The sequence below is a fragment of the Lycium barbarum genome, chromosome 8 (genome assembly GCF_019175385.1).
Source record: "Lycium barbarum isolate Lr01 chromosome 8, ASM1917538v2, whole genome shotgun sequence".
NCBI classification, from domain to species: domain Eukaryota; kingdom Viridiplantae; phylum Streptophyta; class Magnoliopsida; order Solanales; family Solanaceae; genus Lycium; species Lycium barbarum.
This window is the reverse complement of record NC_083344.1, coordinates 99,572,848-99,592,975: the sequence shown is the minus strand read 5'-3', so window position 1 is coordinate 99,592,975 and position 20,128 is coordinate 99,572,848. Positions and strand designations below refer to the sequence as shown.

The window sequence follows — 20,128 nt, the reverse complement described above, 5'->3', positions numbered from 1 at the left end:
AACATACCCAGTATAATTTCACGGGTGGAAAACCTTATCAAAAAGTAACATTGTAAAAATTTTGAGAAATTTATTCGAAAGAAGAGCAACAAAATTAAAATCCAAAATTCAAATTACAACTCTGGAAAACTCCGCCCCATGTTACCTTGACAGTAGTGTCACTGCTCACCTACTACCTCAATTTCAAATATAAAAAAGGTGTGAAACCAAGAATAGTTTTTTGTCCATTTGCTATTCATAAGTGTACTTAGTTGCTAAGTAATCTGTAGAATGTCGTTACTCTCATTACTTACTTGAAACACTTGACCAAGTTAACCTTTTTAGTAGTATAAATAAGGGATGATGCATAAGGGCTACAAACACACCATATATAAAAGTAGACAATATCCATTGATAATAGCTAATTAAGAGAAGAGTTTGATATAATTAGCAATGGCTACCCTCATTTTCCCTCAAGAATTTTCTCCTATTAATGATGCAGAGGCTATTAGAAAGGCTTGTAAAGGTTATTCAAACTTCTCTGTCTTGTTAATTTCTTCTTTATAAAGTCATAAAGTTTAATTAACCTGATCATCTTTACTTGTTTTTTGCTCACTCTATGATTTAGTAATCTGATCATGATCTTGCATTAACCATTCACTGTTTATACATTCGTTATGATTGATTTTGTTTAAGAACTCTCAAAGAGCGCTAAAATTGTGTATAAAATTTGGTAATGGAAGGAGTAGAACAGAACTATTTTTCTTGAAACAGCCTGACTACCTACCAAGGTAGAGGTAAGATTTACGTACATTCTACCTTCTCCGGAACCCCATTTATGAGATTACACTGAGTATGTTGTTGTTTTGTTGTTATTGGATACTACAAATATCAAAATTAGAATCTGTTGATAATAGCAATTTCCCCAAAAATAAAGATCAATACCAGTAGGCAACACTAATTTATACATATACACTGTTGTCAGTATAATAAATTTGCGCAGTCGTGTTGGCTAAAGGCGTTACAAGAAATTGTTTATATTGCTACGTTCCGTTTTAACCGTCGCTTTAGCTCTTACCATAAACACAAAGTATAGATCACTAAGTTACCCCAGTTTAGTAGATGCTTTTTGAAAATTAAGTACTATTAAAAAAAATTAATGTTAAAGGTATAGTTAATAACAATTATCAATGTTAAAATAAAGATAGATCGAGTTGATGAGAACTGGAAATAAACTCTAGCTACCAGAGAAATATTTCTATTCAAAGTTGTTGTTCTGTCACATAAATTGAGACGGAGAGAGTATTATTTTCGTTTATTTGTCAAATGTTCTTATAATTGCATTTTTCTGTGGTGGAATATAGGCTTTGGAACTGATGAGAAGGCCCTAATAGCAATACTTGGGCATAGAAATGCAACACAGAGGAAGATGATAAGGAAAACTTATGAGGAAATGTACAAGGAAGATCTTGTGAAGCGTCTTGAATCTGAGTTATCTGGACACTTTGAGGTAGCTCCCTCTCCAAACTAATGCTTACTCAACATTCAATAAAATTGACTTATATACACTAAAAGTGTGAATTTTTTAAAGTTATCATTGTGTTGACATCATTATCTATAGCTAAAACATTTTTAAGTTCCCAAACGCGGTAAAAAAGATGAAACTAAATATTGAATATTGTGGTATATAGTACTTCTTCCATCTCAATTTATGTTAAGGTGTTTCATTAGATACGGAGTTTAAAAATAAAAGATTTTTTTTTGAATGGCTATAAATCATCCCATTAAAAGTAAAATGAGAATTTTTAAGTTAAACTGTTACTAAATGTAGAAATGTGTCATTCTTTTTGTGAGTTGACTAAAAAGGAAAGAATGTTACATGAATTGGGACGGAGAGAGTAGTTGTTTTCTACTCCGTCTACTCCCTCTGTCTCAAAATACTTGTTATCCTTACTAAAAATATATGTCTCAAAATACTTGTCATTTTAGAAGTTTAAAACAAAATCAATTATTTTCTTCTCACTTTACCCTTAGTAACAATTGTTTTAGAAGACTACAAATACCTATATTATGACACATAAATAGGTAAATATTTAATGCAGAGATATTATATCTTAAGACATAAATAATGGTACAATAGTCAAACATCCCTTCTAAATTAATAGAGTTTTTCTAAGGAGCATGTAAATTAATAACACGACAAGTATTTTGAAACAGAGGGAGTAGTAGTGATTGATCTTTGTTCTCATTTAATTTAAGTTTTGTTTTTCAAATGAATACAGAAAGCAGTGTACAGATGGATGCTAGATCCAGAAGAAAGGGATGCAGTTCTACTGCATGTTGCAATAAAAGAGAAACCAATCCCAGATTACACTTCAATCATTGAGTTGTCATGCATCTATTCTCCTCAAGAATTGTTGGTTGTCAAGCGTGCCTATCAAGCTCGGTACAAGCGCTCCGTGGAGGAGGACTTGGCTCAGCATTCTATTGGTGAACTTCGCAAGGCATGTTCGCACAATTATGTACCGAGTTGATTTCTCATATGTTCACTCAACTAATAGTTATTATTTTAGAGAAAATCGCTTTCTTTGTTGAAGAAAATTGAAATTAGGAAGAAAGGTGACTTTCTGAGATAATAACTATTAGTTGAGTGACCATGTGAGAAATCTACTCATTATATACCTTTTCATTTCTTATTGTATTGTTTGGTTGTGATGACTTTTTTCGCTTTTGGCGTTTTGGCAACAGCTTTTGGTTTCGGTAGTGGGCATATATAGGTATGATGGTGATGAGATAGATGCAAGACTAGCCAAATCTGAGGCTGACATCATTTGCAATGCAATAAAAAGCAAGGAGTTTAATCATGAAGAAATTGTTAGAATTATTACTACACGTAGCAAGACTCAACTCAGAGCAACTCTAAACCACTACAAGGATGATCATGGCTCTTCACTCACCAAGGTATAAACGTTAAACTTTAAATTTGACCTGTCTCAAATTTAGGCAATTAAGTGTCCTTAAAAATTAAAACTCAAATATATGAGGATTTTTTTGGAGTTAATAACTTGGAATTAATTTACATGCCCAAACAGTTTAAAGAAACTTCAATCTTGTTTTAATATTTGCTACATTTAAGGTCTTAATTAGCTCGTTTTCCTTTATTACGTTTTCAGCATTTGAGGGACGACGGCGAAAAGGCAGCTAATGCTTTCTTAGGAGCGTTGCGAACGACAATCCGATGCATTGCTAATGACCCTCAGACATACTATGAAAAGGTCACTATTGTAGAAGCTATAATCATAATGACCCTATGTGGAACTTGTTTTTCCTACTTTCACTAGCGAAGTCATTTTCAAGGAACTGTTTTCCAAGAGAAAATGTTTTTCAAATTTTTTGACCCATTGAACGTGAAAAATTGGAAAACATTTCCCGAAAATGTTTTTCTCCATACCGAACACACTGTGTTTCTCCGAAAAAAATCCAAACAATAGAGACTGGTATGTTATTAGAGTGAAATTAATCGTCCAAAATGATGTGGTGCAGGTAATTCGTCGTGCCCTAATGAAGTCAGGTAAAGATGAGGACTCGGTGACACGGGTCATAGTGAGCAGGGCAGAAAATGATTTGGAAGTGATCAAAGAGCTTTACTACAAGAGGAACAGTGTGAGTCTTGATCATGCTGTCTCCAAGAACACTTCTGGAGATTATAAGGCTTTCCTTCTCACTCTCTTGGGAAATCAAAACTAATTATTATAGCACATCATCTATTTTTTCTTTTATCCGAGTTCATGAGGAGGTGACAAACTACGGGGTGTGTGTGAGTTTGTCACTTGAATAAAAGAAAAAAAGAAAAAAAAAAAACATCTACCGTTGAGGACTGCCTCGAGTATTGTGTGAATTTATATCTAGTCGTTGTTGCTATTTTTCCCTAAGTACTTGTGTGTGTAATGTGGTTGCTTGCTTGCCTTCAGTATCTGATTCTGTATCAAGATTCAAGAGCCTCATGTTACTTATTTATCGTCGACTTATGTCAGTTGTTATTATTATTATTATTATTATTATTATTATTATTATTATTATTGGATAATTTCAGGAGTCTCTCCTCAGTTTTTGCTTTGTAACACTGATATCCCTTGTGATTTGTGATATTATGCTTATCTTCCTTATTTTGATTTTTTTTAAAGCAAATCTTTTAATCTATTTATTATTAATATAAGAATTTGTAATCGGACTAATTTGGCCCCTTATAATGTATTTTTTAAATTTTATTTATAAATAAGAATATTGTAGTTCAAAGTTAATTCCTTGAAATCGGTCTCTCTTGAAAAAGAAAGAAAGAAAGAGAACTTAATAGCTTTTCCACGATACCCGCAAAAACAGTAACTGCACCATTGTCTGTTGTAAATTTGCTACTACTATGAGCTATCAATTATCATCACTTCCAATTTGTTCCACAAAAATTCAATGCCACCTACACCCAATTAAAGTATTATGGTTTCTGGAATTGGTTTGCTTGCGAGTGAAAAGCATTTCAAAATCTGAACATTCCCAATATTAACTTACCATGTATTCTGGTTGTGCTAATGCACCCCGAATGAGCATTGTCATTCCATCTTACCCAAAGTGTCTGTCTGTATCAAGCAACAATGGAAAATCAAAACATTTTATTAACAGCATCTCCACTTCTTCACCATACCCACATACTCCAAAAACAATTATGGGACAAGTGGAGATACTCCCCATTTCCCCTTATTTTTGAGCCACATACTCAAAACTCTACTTCTCCGCCATCTCCACTTAATAATTTCTATCTTTAGGTTTTAACTTCAATCTCCTGGTTTCTAAAATTAATAATAAAAAAAACTACGAAGGGTAAATTAGTGAGATTACAACTTTTTATATTTATAATAAATAGTTTAAAAGATTTGTTACAAAAAATTAAAATAAGGGAGGTAAGCGTAATATCGCAAATCACAAAGAAGGTCAGTGTTATAAGGTCAAACCTAAGGGTAGGTCTCTGACATTATCCTTTTTGCTTTCTTAAGAAGAAAAATATATAAGTTCTAGGGAAAATGTGCAAATATATCCTTCAACTTTGAGATTTAGAGCGGATATACTCCCATTATAAAGTAGTGTAAATGTACCTCTGCCGTTACAAATGGTGCAAATATACCCTTTTTGCTGACAGAATGTTTTTTAAAAATCATTCAATTTATTTTTTAATTAAAAAAAATAACACGTGGCTTTAAAAAAAAGTCTATCCATTTTTTTAGTAGAAATATTTTTCTAAAGCCACATGATAGTTTTTTTTTTTGGTGGTCGGGTCTGGTTCGTTTAAAAAAATGGATAGACATTTTTTTTTAAGCCACAGAGATATTTTAAATGAACCAGACTCGACCCACTAGAAAAATATTTACCATGTGGTGTTAAAAAAATATGTCTTAGACATTTTTTTTTTAAAGCCATGACATTTTTTTAATTAAAAAATAAGCTAAATCATTTTTTTTTTAATTCCGTTAACGAAAAGGGTATATTTGCACTATATGTGTAAGGGCAGGGGTATATTTGCACCATTTTGTAACAGCAGGGATATATATACACTACTTTTTAAACGAGAGATATATCTGCTCTAAATCGCAAAGTTGAAGGGTATATTTGCACTTTTGCCCTAAGTTGTATCATATACAGTAGTTGTCCCGAAGTCATTTACACACTTTAATTTTATCAGCGATTTATGATCCCTATTCTTGTTTGAAGTGAAACTTCTTACCCCTTTGAAATGCCATAATCACATTTTTTCCCAACAGTGCAACACACGCGGACACCTGCCATTTCAATGCTTTTCACCTCATTTTTAAAACTAAACAAACTCCATAATCTTCATTTTCCCAAAAAAGAAAAGAATAAAACTCCACAATATTATGATTGTTTAAAAGAAGAATCATTTATAAAATTGTCCAAACATATATTAATTTTCCGATTGAAAGAATCTCCTGTAATATTTTGAATTCTAGAATTCCCTTTCTCTATTTGACTTTCCTGTAATGTTTTGAATTCTAGAATCCCTTTGCTCTATTTGAGATTTTTCATAGGTTTATTTCATACCTGTGTATTTTCTATAATATACATTATACATGCTTAAAAATTATGCTGAATTATTTTATTATTCCAACATTATATATATTTGAAGATTTTTTTTTACTTTTTCACTTTATAAATAAGATTTATTTGTTCTATAGGTATGTTCATACTACAGATTGAAAAGAGAAAAAATCAAAATATTAAAAAGGTAAAACACAACAAGGGTTGATAATATAGAGGGTAAAATATGCATTTGGCCGGTTGGGTGACTTTCTAATCAATATAGGCATAGTTAAGTGACTTTTCTGTTACAAGCTAAAGAAATATGACTTTAATAAATAATTTGAAATAGTTGAGTGACCTTCCGAGCAATTGACTCCCAATAATTGGTTACTTTCAAGAATACTTAGTATTAAGAGCAAACGGGAAAAAATTAATTAATCTCATCTTGATCTTATAAAATGATATGTATTTTGAAATAAATATGTTTATTAACCTTAACAATTAATATGAGAAATATGTTTAGTAACCTTAACAATTAATATGGGACGGAGAGACTAGAGAGTTACATTTTTTGTGGGATATCTATTGGGCATATCAACGTGTTGCGCATGGGGACCCATTTACGTAGTCTTTAGAGTGGTTTAACCAACCCATCAAACTCTTTGTAGATTTTCAAAGATTAATGGCTTAATACCCAGATGAATCCTTAAACTTGGCATGTTTTGTAAGATAGACATATAAACTTATAAGGTGACCAGATAGACACTTAAACTTACTCAAAGTGTATTTTTCAAGTTTTTCAGTTGTTTTGAAAACAAAAACTATATTTTTCAAACACTCACAATTTTCATGGCCAAACAAGCCCTAAATATATCACAAAATATTTTTTTAAAATGCAAAAATAAGGCAAACGCATATACATGAGACTATAAATGTGCACTTAAACCAATAAATACTCGCTAATCACAATTTTGCAGCTTTCAAGTAATTCGGTTTTTTTTTTACACTTGAATAATTAAAAAACAATAACTTTAACCAATAAAAATCCTTAAAAAAAGAAATTTCAAATTAAGAAATTCTTTTTTTTAAGGATTTTCTTCTCGGCTTTACAGTTTTCTTAATTTGAAATTTCTTTTACACTTGAAATACTGAACTTAGAAATTTCTTAATTTGAAATTTCTTTTTTTAAGGATTTTTATTGGTTAAAGTTATTGTTTTTTAATTATTCAAGTGTAAAAAAAAAATCCGAGTTAATTGAAAGCTGCAAAATTGCGATTAGCGAGTATGTATTGGTTTAAGTGCACATTTATAATCTCATGTATATGCGTTTGCCTTATTTTTGCATTTTAAAAAAAATATTTTGTGATATATTTAGGGCTTGTTTGGCCATGAAAATTGTGAGTGTTTGAAAAATATAGTTTTTGTTTTCAAAACAACTGAAAAACTTGAAAAATACACTTTGAGTAAGTTTAAGTGTCTATCTGGTCACCTTATAAGTTTATATGTCTATCTTACAAAACATGTCAAGTTTAAGGGTCCATCTAGGTATTAAGCCAAGATTAATCAATGATAAGTTTACATGTTACAAGATATTCGATGACGGCTCTAGTTATGAAATATTTTGCACCAAAATTTGTGTAAGTATTTTATTCATATAATAGAATTTGGCATATGAAGATATATAATTTTATATTTTCTATAGAACCTCTTGAATGCTTTGAAAAATTACATGTCTTCATTTTGTTTCAAATATAAGTATATAGTTCTCATAATATTGTTGCGATTCCAATATAAACTATGGGAAATGTTTATAGAAACAATTTATTGCTTAAAGTTGTTCAATTGCTTGTAGTTGGCATGATACTCTTATTTGTTTTCGGATAAATAGATTTTAAAGTATCCAAAGCAGCAAGAATATTCAGCGGGAAACCACTTAGCAAACAACATTATTGCTAAAAATGCTTTGGCTATTAAAATATTATTATACACTAATTTGTAACTTTCTTTCAATAATTAACCCAAAATTGAATCATAAAGACAAAATATATATATAAGCAAACTGAATAAAATAAAATCAAGTAAAGAAAAAAAGAGAAAAGAAACCCGAAAAAGTTAATAAAGATGAAACATATTATTATACAAAATGAAAGGAAAAATTTACTAAAAGCTACAGGTCAGCTGTTTTTCTAACTAATTAAGCCCACGTTGCATTACTTTACTCGATTTAGCCTAACTTGTACATATATTGGAAAAAATACAAAGACTAAAGTAAAACAAAATTATGACTAAAAGTTAAGTGCAAGAGCTTGTGGCAAGCTGCTTTAATTTAATTTTTTGCGCATATAAATGTTAAAGTATACCAAACAAGAATCAGTGGACAACCATTTACTTAACCAAACACCATTCATTTCTTTCTTAAAAAAAAATGCTTTGGCAGCTACTAAAGCACATAACATAGCTAAGAAAACGAAATAAAATCACAACAGCTAAAAAAATGAAGAAATGAAAAAAGTTAATAAAGATGAATTTGATATATTAGTATAAAGAATGGAGGAGGATTCCACTACAAAATTTTGAACTATTCTTCTTCGTATAATGAAATGTTAAAACTCAATGTATATACGACTGTATATTCGGTATATCAGTGTACATCGGGTGTCCGAGTTAGTTAGAATCAATTACTGTTGTAATGATGAGTTTGTTAGTTAGTTTTAAGTGTGATGATTAGTTAAATGCTAAAAGCTACAAATATCTCATTTGCTGCATTGACATGTAATTGAATCAATTCAAGTCAATACAAGTTCTTCATTCTTCTTTGTTTTCTCTCGACTGTAAACCTCCATGATCGAACTTGAAGCTTCGATCATGGCTTCTATTTGATAAATTCACATGGCAATCAGAGCAGTGATCATACGATTAATACTGCGAACAACAAAACTCCATTAAAGGAGATATCGAAGATCAAAGGAAGAAAATGGGAGAAGAACACCAACTGCTACAACTGTGACAATTGATCACCATCATCCATTGTTTTTGCAAGTCTCAGATGTTCCTGGTTTAGTTTTGATTCCTACAAAACTTACAAGACTAGAAAACTACACTTTGTGGAGTAGATCCATGAAGTTAGCACTAAGAGGAAAAGGAAAATTAGGTTTCATAAATGGAACATGTGTGAAGAGTAGATATAAAGGTGAATTAGAAGAATTATGGGAGAAGTGTGATAAGACTGTGCTATCATGGATAGGAAGTACAGTTTCTGGTGAGTTGATCCCTAGCATTGTGTATGCTACAAATGCTAAGAGAGTTTGGGATGAGTTTAATGAGAGATTTGATAGATCTAACCTGACTAGAATATATCATATCTGGTCAGAAATAGTGAATTTAAAGCAAGGAAATGATTCTGTGACAAGCTATTTTTCAAAGATGAAAACCCTCTGGGATAACAATAAATGAAGCCTATGCTGTTACCACTCAGGAAGAGAGTCAAAGATCTTTGGGAGTAGTAGGTGCACATAGAGATGTTTTGACCATGCTAGCAAGTAGAAACCAATGAAACATATAAAGGAAGCCAACACAAGCAGTAGCAGGACCATCAGGAGCACCTTGTGGTGAATGTGGCTATAAAGGGCACAGAACTGAGGATTGTTACAGACTTGTAGGATATCCAACAAACTTCAAGAGTAAGAAGAAGAATGGACAATCTAGTGTTGAGTTCAAACCATATGCAAACTCCACTACAATTAATGAAGGAGAAGAGTCCAGTGGATCCAAATCACAAACTGGTGGCCTGTTCACTCCTCCACAATATCAGGAAGTTCTGAACAAGATAGATGAAACAACACCAACCAAATATGTGTCAAGCATGGCAGGTATAACTTCTCTATTATCTAGTGCTTTTGCATATATAACGACGCGTTTGGTCGTTATAGTTCTTTCGGTGTTTTCACCCGTTCCCGAGCATTTATTAGCTTGCTTTTGACCGGAGGGGACCGCTAATATGCTTCCCGGGGTGTCTAGACCGAATTCGAGCAACTTTGGTGAAAGTATCGGTTTAAAGTGAAAAATGGTTGACTCGAAGTTAAATTTTGGACAAACGGACCTTTTCCAAAATTTCATTAATTTTGAGAGGTTTGGATGGTTATTTAGAATCTGTATGGGTATTTGGTTCAGTTCCGAATGCATTCACATGCATTTCGGGACTTAAGATGGAAAAGTGGAATTAAGGCATCAGGGGTTGACTCGGTCAACGAGGCCTCCGTTGGAAATTTCGAGACCACGAGCGCGTTTGTAGTGTAATTTTGTGTGGGTCTGTGTGTTTGGTTTGTGAGCAGATGGCCTCGGGAATAACCTGGGATTTCGATTAAAGACTTAGAAAATGGGGGAATTCTGGTGTCTGGTGCCCGCTATGGCGGCACCGTTGTTGCGGTATGTTGACCGCTGGGGCGGTGTTACGCCTCGAAAAATTTCATGTCATTTCCTAGTGAATAGGCTAACGCAAGGTAAGGAGTATACGATGTTTCTATGAGTAAGAAAGGTTATTTAGCGATTTTAATCAAGATTCCAAAGACGTTGGAAGTAAGAGGAGAAAGTTCCTTAAGGAAGGCAAAGCATATGTTGTGTTTTGGAAGATTTCTGTAAAGTACCGAGCTAATGTTGACTTAATGATGTCTTAAGGAGGAGTTATAACGCTCCTTAGATTGGTAATGAAATGTTAAACAAGTGTCAAGAAGGTTCCATAAGGATTGGAGATCAAACGAATGATGAAAACAATTTCTGAGAAATGGGGTTATACGACCGCTTATACGGTCCGTATAACACCCAACAGGAAAATGTTTTCTCTGATGGTGAACCACGGACACTTAGACGGACCGTATAAGTGGTCTGTATAATACCCGACGGGCTGAATAAGTTGCAAGTATAAATACATGTTCCCACTCTTATTTTCTCATCCTTTCCACTTCTCCATCTCTCTCAAGACTACTAGAGGGTTCTACACATTTCATCTTCAAGAATACAAAGGAAATAAAAGGTTCATATCATAAATTCAAGTGAATCAAGTGCAAGAAGCTCACTAGGGTTCATCCAAGGCAAGAAATCTCTTTAGAAGTGGAACTAGGGTTTTGCTCAAGTGAAGAGATTCCACTCAAAGCTCATTCCCACACTATCAAAGGTAAGTTTTATGACCATTCCATGTTGTTTAAAGTATTGAGAGGTTGAAGGACTCAGATTATGAAAGGAAGTAGAAGATGGGTCATAAGTGTGAGGATAGTGGCATTTTTGAGTAGTAGCTTGGAATGAGTCATGATTCTTGATATGTTGTGCTTATAATTATATTATAAATGATATTAAGAACATGGGATAAACATTATATATGAGTGAATGTAATAGTGTACTATGACCATGGTTATGGGTGATTTGAAGTGAAATTGGAAAATGTGGATAATGTAGGTAAACAAAGATTATTGCATTATGAAAGTTATTATAGACGTTTGGGAGTTGATATATGATATGGAGAAAGTTGTATAAACAAAGGAAATACTGCCCAATTTTTTTCTAGCTTTAGTCAAGTATACTTAAGCTATCGATTATCTAATGTTAGTACAAACTCTCTTGAAGGTAGAGACAAGAATATTGGAGGAGAACGTTCAAGCGATAGAGTAGCTAAATGAAAAGGTATGTAAGGCTAGACCCTTCTTTCCTAAGGCATGAATCTTGTGATATGACTTCCCTTATTCTCCATGACCTTCTTACATTTCGAAAACTATGAGTCAATGTTGATAAAGAGCTTCTCATGAGATAAAGAAATGAGTTACGTCTAAAGAATTCTAAAGTCCATGATATAATGTTCCATGAAGTTAATGATCCTAAGTATAATCCATTGATGTTGTTCGTTATGTACACTCACCTTACAATGTTAGTTCCTTCAAGGTGAGGTATGATGAATATGATCACTCCATACTGTAATCGGGGGTTCTCGACCTTATGTCACCCTGATATAGTTATAGATTGTCTTTAAGCTCTAATGCATGTTCTATGACAAATATATGATGATGATGATGAGTTCATGATGATACGATTCCACCGTGCCTAGATGGCCGGACATGACACCGCTAAGGAGGGCTGCATATGATTACACCGAGCCTATAGGGTCGGGCATGACACCGCTAAGGCGGGATGCTTATGACTACACCGAGCCTAGAGGGTTGGGCATGACACCACTAGTGGGCGGCATATGATGGTTACCCGGACGCGGGTTAATGACGATGGTACATGAGATATGTTTATATATATATATGATGTGTAACATGTGTTAACTCTTAAAGGTCGAGCAGGTTATATCTTCATCTCATATCTTATGATTTCTTTATTATGTTCATTTTATTCATGCCTTACATACTCAATACAGTGCTCGTACTGACGTCCTTTTCTTTGGACGCTGTGTTCATGCCCACAGGTAGACAGGGAGGTGATCCAGATCCGTAGGAGCTATCAGCAGACTTTGAGAGCACTCCATTGTTCCGGAGGTGCCATTGATTTATTATTTTGTGTGTGTGTATATATACATATATATATATATTTCGGGCACGACGGGGTCCTGTCCAGTCCATATGTCTAGTACTCTAGTAGAGGCTCGTAGATACGTATGTGTGGGTAGTATGGTCTCATGATTTCCTCATTGTATGTATGCATATATATATATATATATATATATATATATATATATATATATATATATATATATATATATATATATATATTATTTTGATAGCCGAAGGCCTCATGTATATAAAGGTAAATATGTTTGAAAGTGAAAATGGTTTTCCCAATGATTAGAAGTATGAGAATAATGAATGAGCGCAGGATAAGTAGTAGAATGATTGGTGCTCGGTAGTCAGTTTCGGGTACCTGTCATGGCCCCTAGTCAGGTCATGAAAGGCGACCATGTATATTTTGGCCATACCGCTGTAGGGGTCTACCAGCCACCATAGCAGCGCTGTTGTAGCGACATCTCTACTGCCAAAGCGGTGACGGGCTGTGATTTTTCATTAAATGTGTTGTAAATAAGTCTTAGACCCTCATTATTCCATATCTCCATATTGGGGCTTAGAGTAAACTTTGCCTAATCCTTTACACTTCCTTAATCACAATCATTCTAGATTCTTCCCTTCCCTTTAACATTTCCCTAGAGATGGCATTTGGAGGAGGGTTTTGGGACACTTTTTCCTTGGAGTCATGTATGATAAATTGATGATGTTAATGCTAAAATTTGAGGTATCTAAGCTTATCGATCATGTATCTCCCACTTTTAATATTGAATTTCGGATTTGGAGACTTAGGGTTTATACCCAATTTGAGGGGTTTTTCTTGAAATAAGATTTAGACCAATTCTTGAGTTAAATTAACAATTAATTGTTGGGCTATGATTCCCTAGTACTTAATTTGGTATTTTTCCTGCAAATTTCTCATTTTGCCCTTGTGGGCCCGTTTCCCCAAATTCTAGGGTTAAAATGGACCTAATTGATATCATAGCAATATTAGTATCATTCTTCATGATTTCTAATTTAGAATTCGATTATGCTTAGACAACTTTGATTCTGAGCTTCAGAGGAAGGGCAAGGCAATAAAGTGACTTGTTGGTGTTGCGGTTTGGCAGTCTAGGTAGGTTATGGTTTATTTTGATGAGACTTCTTATAGTGAATCACATATTTAGATTATGAGGTCGGAGACAACATGTGAACCTTCAGGTATGAAGTTGGGACTAGCCATCCCGTTATGTGTGTTTGATTGATTAATTGTGTTGGCTTGAGGCCATGTATAGTTGATAGATATCGAGTCCTTTTTGACGTCCTGATTTGGATAGAATGGACATATTGTTGTTAGTATTTGTGCTCAATATATGTTGGCATACCCACTGTTAGTACTTGAGTTATTGATATGTGTTGGCGTACCCACTGTTGGTACTTGACTTGATATATTGTGGCATACCTCGTTGTGGTATTTGTGATATTAAACCTGATTTTTGATGACTGACATATGTATTGCACTCATTCTCTCATATTCATGCATGGCCGATACCCAGTGATGATCCGGTATCGTTGATTGAGCAAAACTGATATTTGATAAACTCTTTTACTTGAGAGATTGTGAAAAGGCCGACGTCCGAAGATCCATTTCGAAATCGTTGTTTATATGAAACTGATATTTGATAATCTCTTTTACTTGAGTGATTGTGAGAAGGCCGATGTCCGAGGTTCAATTCCGGAATCGTTGATTTGTGAAACTGATATTTGACAGACTCTTTGAGTGACTGTGAGGTGGCCGATGTCCGATAGTTATATTTGGGCATCATTGTTGCACGGCCGATTCTGATGTTATCCCGAAATCGTTGTTAGTGTATGGACTCCGCGGGTCCCTCAGGGTGGTGCCGGTGAGACTCCCCCTGTGAGCAATTAGCCAGGGTCCCATCTGTTTGTTGGGCAAAGATCCGAGACGGGTGACACTTAGACTTTGCAAGTCACGCTGGGTTGTGCTACCGAGACGTCGATATTTTCATCCAGAGTACATGTGTACACCTCATTTGCATAGCACGACATCACATTCATACCATTATTGCACTACATTACATTATTACTTGATCGAGTGTGGTAATTGTTGGTATTTTGATGTCTCCGTTGTGATGGTTAGATTGTGTGGATTCTATTGTGGTGATCAGATTAGATCGGGTATACTCGGACTTATCATATTGGGGTTTAGATTCTTACATAGGTGATGAATAATTTCGATTGCGATTATATTGTCTCATGCTTGATTATTTTATATGCTTATCTGCTTTATTTTCTGGATTGTGTTAACTATGCATAGTCGGTCGATGATGCCTACCAGTACTATTGTTTGTACTGACCTACACTTGCTGCATTCTTTTATAAATGTAGAGTATCAGGTCAGATCTACTTCTCTAACTCGTCGTTGATCGACTCTTCAGCTTTCGCTTGAGTTTTTCAGGGTGAACATGGCGTCCGCTAACCTCGAAGACTCTTCTATTACTTATGTCTTGTTTTCCATTCAGAGACCTGATTGGAGACTACTTATGTATTATTATTTATACTTTAGTATTTGAATTTAGATGCTCTTGTATGACCAAACCAGATACTGGGGTGGATTTCACTTACTTCCACACTTGTTAACATTGTATTATATTATGAGACTCACGTTATTTTACTTTCTTCCGCTATTTTCTATTATTGTGAATATTGAGCTAAGGGTTCGCCTACCGCGGTGGGAAAGGTAGGTGCCCGCACGACTTAGTGAAAATGGGTCATTACAAGTGAGTATCAGAGCCCTAGGTTACCTTGTCTTTAATACAAGAGCGTGTCTAGTAGAGTCTCGTGGATCGGTATGATGAGCTCCGTACTTATCTGCGTATCTAGTAGAATCTCACCTTCTTTCTTTTCGTCATGCTACTTTATTCAAATTGGTATCTAGAAAGACCGAATTGGTATCTGACACTTATCTCTTCCCTCACAGATGGTGAGGATTCGCGACACGCCAGCATGGAGGATGTACATGAGGTTGACCCCACTGATTTTCACGAGCCCACCAGACAAGAATTCCTATGAGTTCATCGTGATCATGCACGAGCTACTCTATGCAGCAAGGATTACGCATACCCTCGGAGTTAGGTATGTTACCCTTCGATTCAGTGGTGGCGCGAGGTCATGGTGGAGAGACTACCTTGCTAGTAGGCCAGCGTGCGCGTGCCCACTTACTTGGGAGCAGTTCTATGGGGTGTTTCTGGAGAGGTACATGCCACGTCCGCGGAGGGACGAACGTCAGCGTCAGTTTCTCGATCTCCGTCAGGAGGGCATGCCGGTTGCTACCTATGCACTATCCTTCTTTTATCTGGCTCGTTACTCCTACTCATTAATTCCGACGGAGGTCGGCAGGATACGGTGGTTCATTAGCGGGTTAGATGGTCCTCTCCAGCTACCCTGTATTAAGCTGGAGGCCGAGGGCGCTTCGTTTCAGACCATTGTTGATTGTGCAGTGAGAGTTGAGGCGATGAGAGCAAGGGTTGCTTCATCCGGTTCTTCAGTTTCCATGTTTCAGCACTCGACTCCTCTTACTTGTTTCTCTTGTGGAGAGGTTGGGCATGTTGACAGAAGATGTCCCTGACCTAGGTGGGATTATCGGCCGCTGAGGACTCCTGTATCATTCGATGGTCGAGGAGGGACTTCTTATAGAGGCGATGCTCAGTCAGGCCGCGGTACTTCCCATGGTTCTAGAAGTGGATCCCAGTCAGCTAGAGGTGGTACTCAGAGTGCGAGAGAGGGATCCCAGACTGGGCGTGGTGGAGCCCATTATTACTCATTTCCTGGTAGGCCCGAGGAAGAGGCCTCAGATGCTGTGATCTCAGGTACCATTTCTGTCCGTCATAGAGCAACATCTGTGTTATTTGATCCTGGATCCACTTATTCGTATGTATCTGCATTTTATGCCGTTGTTTTGGATTTATCCTGTGATAACATAGATATACATGTTCATGTGTCTACTCCGGTCGGAGATTCTATGGTTGTTGATCGAGTTTACTGTTCTTGTTTGGTTACTTTTATGGGCTACGACACTTGGGTAGATTTAATGATTCTTGATATGGTGGACTTTCATGTTATATTGGGTATGTCCTGGATTTCTCCTTACCATGCGATCTTGGACTGTCACGCCAAGACAATCACTTTAGCCATACCGGGCATTCCTAGGCTTGAGTGGAGAGGTACTCCTAGTCCCGCTCCGAAGAAGATTATTTCCTTCCTTCGGGCGATGAAGTTAGTAAGTAAGGGGTGTTTAACGTATTTGGCGCATGTTCGTGATAAGATTGTTGTATCTCCACCCCTTGAGTCTATTCCTATTGTGAGCGAGTTCACGGAGGTATTTTCGTCAGACTTGTCGGGTATGCCACCCGATCACGATATTAATTTCTGTATTGATATGGATCCAGGCACTTGCCCCATTTTCATCCCACCATATCGGATGGCACTTGCTGAGTTGAGGGAGCTTAAGGAATAATTGCAGGAATTTTTGAGCAAGGAGTTCATTAGACCGAGCGTCTCCCTTTGGGGTGCTCCCGTGTTATTTGTGAAGAAGAAAGATGGGACTAGAAGATGTGTATTGATTACCGCCACTTGAAAAAGGTCACCATTTGGAACAATTTCCCTATGCCTTGTATTGATGACCTGTTCGACCAACTTCAGGATGCTTCGGTGTTTTTAAAGATCGATTTACGTTCTGGCTATCACCAATTGAAAATCAGAGGCCGAGGATATTCCGAAGACAACATTTCGGACGAGATATGACTACTATGAGTTTCTAGTGATGTCTTTTAGGCTTACCAATGCTCCGGCTGCATTTATGACTTTGATGAATGGCATCTTTAGGCCATTTCTTGACTCTTTTGTGATTGTGCTTATTGATGACATCTTGGTGTATTCCAAGAGTATAGTAGAGCATGAGATCCATCTTCGTACCGTCCTTGGGTTGTTGAAGAAACATAGCTTGTTTGCTAAATTTTTTAAGTGTGAGTTCTGGTTAGAGTCTGTGGCATTCTTGGGTCATGTGGTGACCTAGGAAGGGATTATGGTTGATCCACAGAAGATTGAGGCTGTGAGGCGTTGGGTGAGGCCCACTACTGTTACCGAGATTCGTAGTTTTATGGGTTTGGCCAGTTATTACCGTCGCTTTGTGAAGGGTTTTGCTGCCATTGCTTCGTCTTTGACCAGATTGAGTCAAAAGGATGTTCCCTTTCAGTGGATGGATGATTGTCAGGAGAGCTTTCAAAAGCTCAAGCTTCTTTTGACCACAACCCCGATCTTAGCCTTACCTTTGGAGGGAAAGGACTTCGCTGTCTATTATGATGCTTCTTGTATGGGTTTAGGTGCGGTGTTGATGCAGGAGAGTAGGGTGATAGCTTAAGCCTCCCGTCAGTTAAAAGTTTACGAGAAGAATTACCCTACCCATGATTTGGAGTTTTTGGCCGTAGTCTTCGCCTTGAAGCTTTGGAGGCATTACCTATACGATGTCCATTGTGATGTTTTTATCGATCACCGTAGCCTTCAGCATGTGTTTACCCAGAGAGATCTTAATTCCAGGCAGCGCTAATGGATGGAGCTCCTGAAGGACTATGACATCTCTATTCTGTATCACCCTGGTAAAGCCAATGTGGTGGCTGATGCCTTGAGTGGCAAGTCAGTAAGTATAGGTAGTTTAGCTCGATTGATTGTTTCCGAGCGCCCGTTGGCCATGGAGGTTCAGACTCTGGCCAACAGTTTCGTCTGTCTTGATATATCAGCCCCGGGCAGGATTTTGGCTTGCATAGAGGTGAGGTCATCATTATTGGATCGGATCAAGGCTCATCAGTTTGAGCATGCTCAGTTGAGCAAGATTCAAGATAGGATTTCGAGGGGTAAGGCCAAGAAGGCCGTGATAGATTCTGAGGGCATACTGAGGATTAGAGGGCGTGTGTGCGTTCTTCGTGTTGGTGATCTGATTCAGTTGATTTTATCTGAGGCCCATAGCTCTCGCTATTCCATTCATCTGGGAGTGACCAAGATGTACCGTGACCTGAGACAACACTATTGGTGGCATCGTATGAAGAGAGATATAGTTGATTTTGTGGCTAAGTGTGGAAATGGTCAACAGGTAAAGTATGAGCACCAGCGACCCGGTGGGGTGTTTCAGAGGATGTCCATTCTCGAGTGGAAGTGGGAGAGGATTACCATGGATTTTATCACGGATCTTTCGAAGACCCTTGGCAAGTTTGATTCTATTTGGGTGGTAGTGGATCGGTTGACTAAATCCGCTCACTTTGCTCCGGTTCAGGTTTCATATACCGCAGAGAAGTTAGCTAAGATGTATATTCAGGATATTATGAGATTACATGGGATCCCTATTTCTGTTGTATCTGATCGGGGTACTATCTTCACTTCCTGATTCTGGACAACATTTCATGACGAGTTGGGTACCTGATTGGGCTTTAGTATAGCTTTCCATCCCCAGACCGATGGCCAGTCCGAGTGGAACATCTAGGTGCTGGAGGACATGTTGAGAGTATGTGTTATTGACTTTGGTGGTCATTGGGATCAGCACTTGCCCTTGGTAGAGTTTGCGTACAACAACAGTTGTCATTCGAGTATTAGTATGGCGCCTTTTGAGGCCTTATATGGTAGGAGGTGTAGATCTCCGATTGGTTGGTTCGATAGTTTTGAGGCTTGACCTGGGATCACGAATCTATTGAGAGAGTCCCTTGATAGAGTGAGAGTTATTCAGGCCTGGCTCGTGGCAACTCAGAGCCGACAGAAGATGTATGCGGACCGGAAGGTCCGGGATTTGAAGTTTGCTATTAGTGACCAGGTTCTATTAAAAGTCTCACCCATGAAGGGTGTTATGAGGTTTGGTAAGAGGGTCAAGTTTAGCCCTACATACATAGGCCCGTTTGAGATCGTGGATTGTATCGGTGATGTAGCTTATGAGTTGGCATTGCCGCCAAGCTTGGCGGGAGTTCACCAAATCTTCCATGTTTCGATGTTGAAGAAATACCATGCCGACGGTACCTGCATTGTCTGTAGGGATTCCATGTTGCTTGATGAGAATTTGACTTATGAGGAGGAGCCTATCGCAATCTTAGATAGGCAGGTTCGAAAATTGAGGTCAAAGGAGATTGCTTCTGTGAAGGTGCAATGGAAGCACCGTCCTATTAAGGAGGCTACCTGGGAGACTGAGTCCGATATGCGTAGCCGATATCCCCAGTTGTTCACTGATTCAGGTATTTCCCTGCTTTCCTTCTTTTCTTTGCTCGAGGACGAGTAACGGTTCAATTGGTATTTGATATAATGACCCATTTGGTCGTTATAGTTCTTTCGGTGTTTTCGCCCATTCCCGAGCATTTATTAGCTTGTTTTTAACTCGAGGGGACCGCTGATATGCTTCCCGGGGTGTCTAGACCGCATTCGGGCAACTTTGGTGAAAATATAGGTTTAAAGTGAAAATGGTTGACCCGAAGTTGACTTTTGGGCAA

At 36.9% G+C, this 20,128-nt stretch overlaps 1 protein-coding gene across 1 annotated transcript; it reads left to right on the top strand.

The window, feature by feature from the left end:
- Positions 1 to 348: 348 nt before the first annotated feature.
- On the top strand, positions 349 to 4,066 carry LOC132606415 (annexin-like protein RJ4). The gene is made up of 6 exons (XM_060319905.1): positions 349 to 505; positions 1,344 to 1,489; positions 2,262 to 2,483; positions 2,728 to 2,940; positions 3,153 to 3,254; positions 3,523 to 4,066. The coding sequence occupies exons 1-6, from the start codon at positions 433 to 435 to the stop codon at positions 3,724 to 3,726; spliced, it is 960 nt and encodes a 319-aa protein (XP_060175888.1). The 5' UTR covers positions 349 to 432; the 3' UTR covers positions 3,727 to 4,066.
- The last annotated feature ends 16,062 nt before the right edge of the window (positions 4,067 to 20,128 follow it).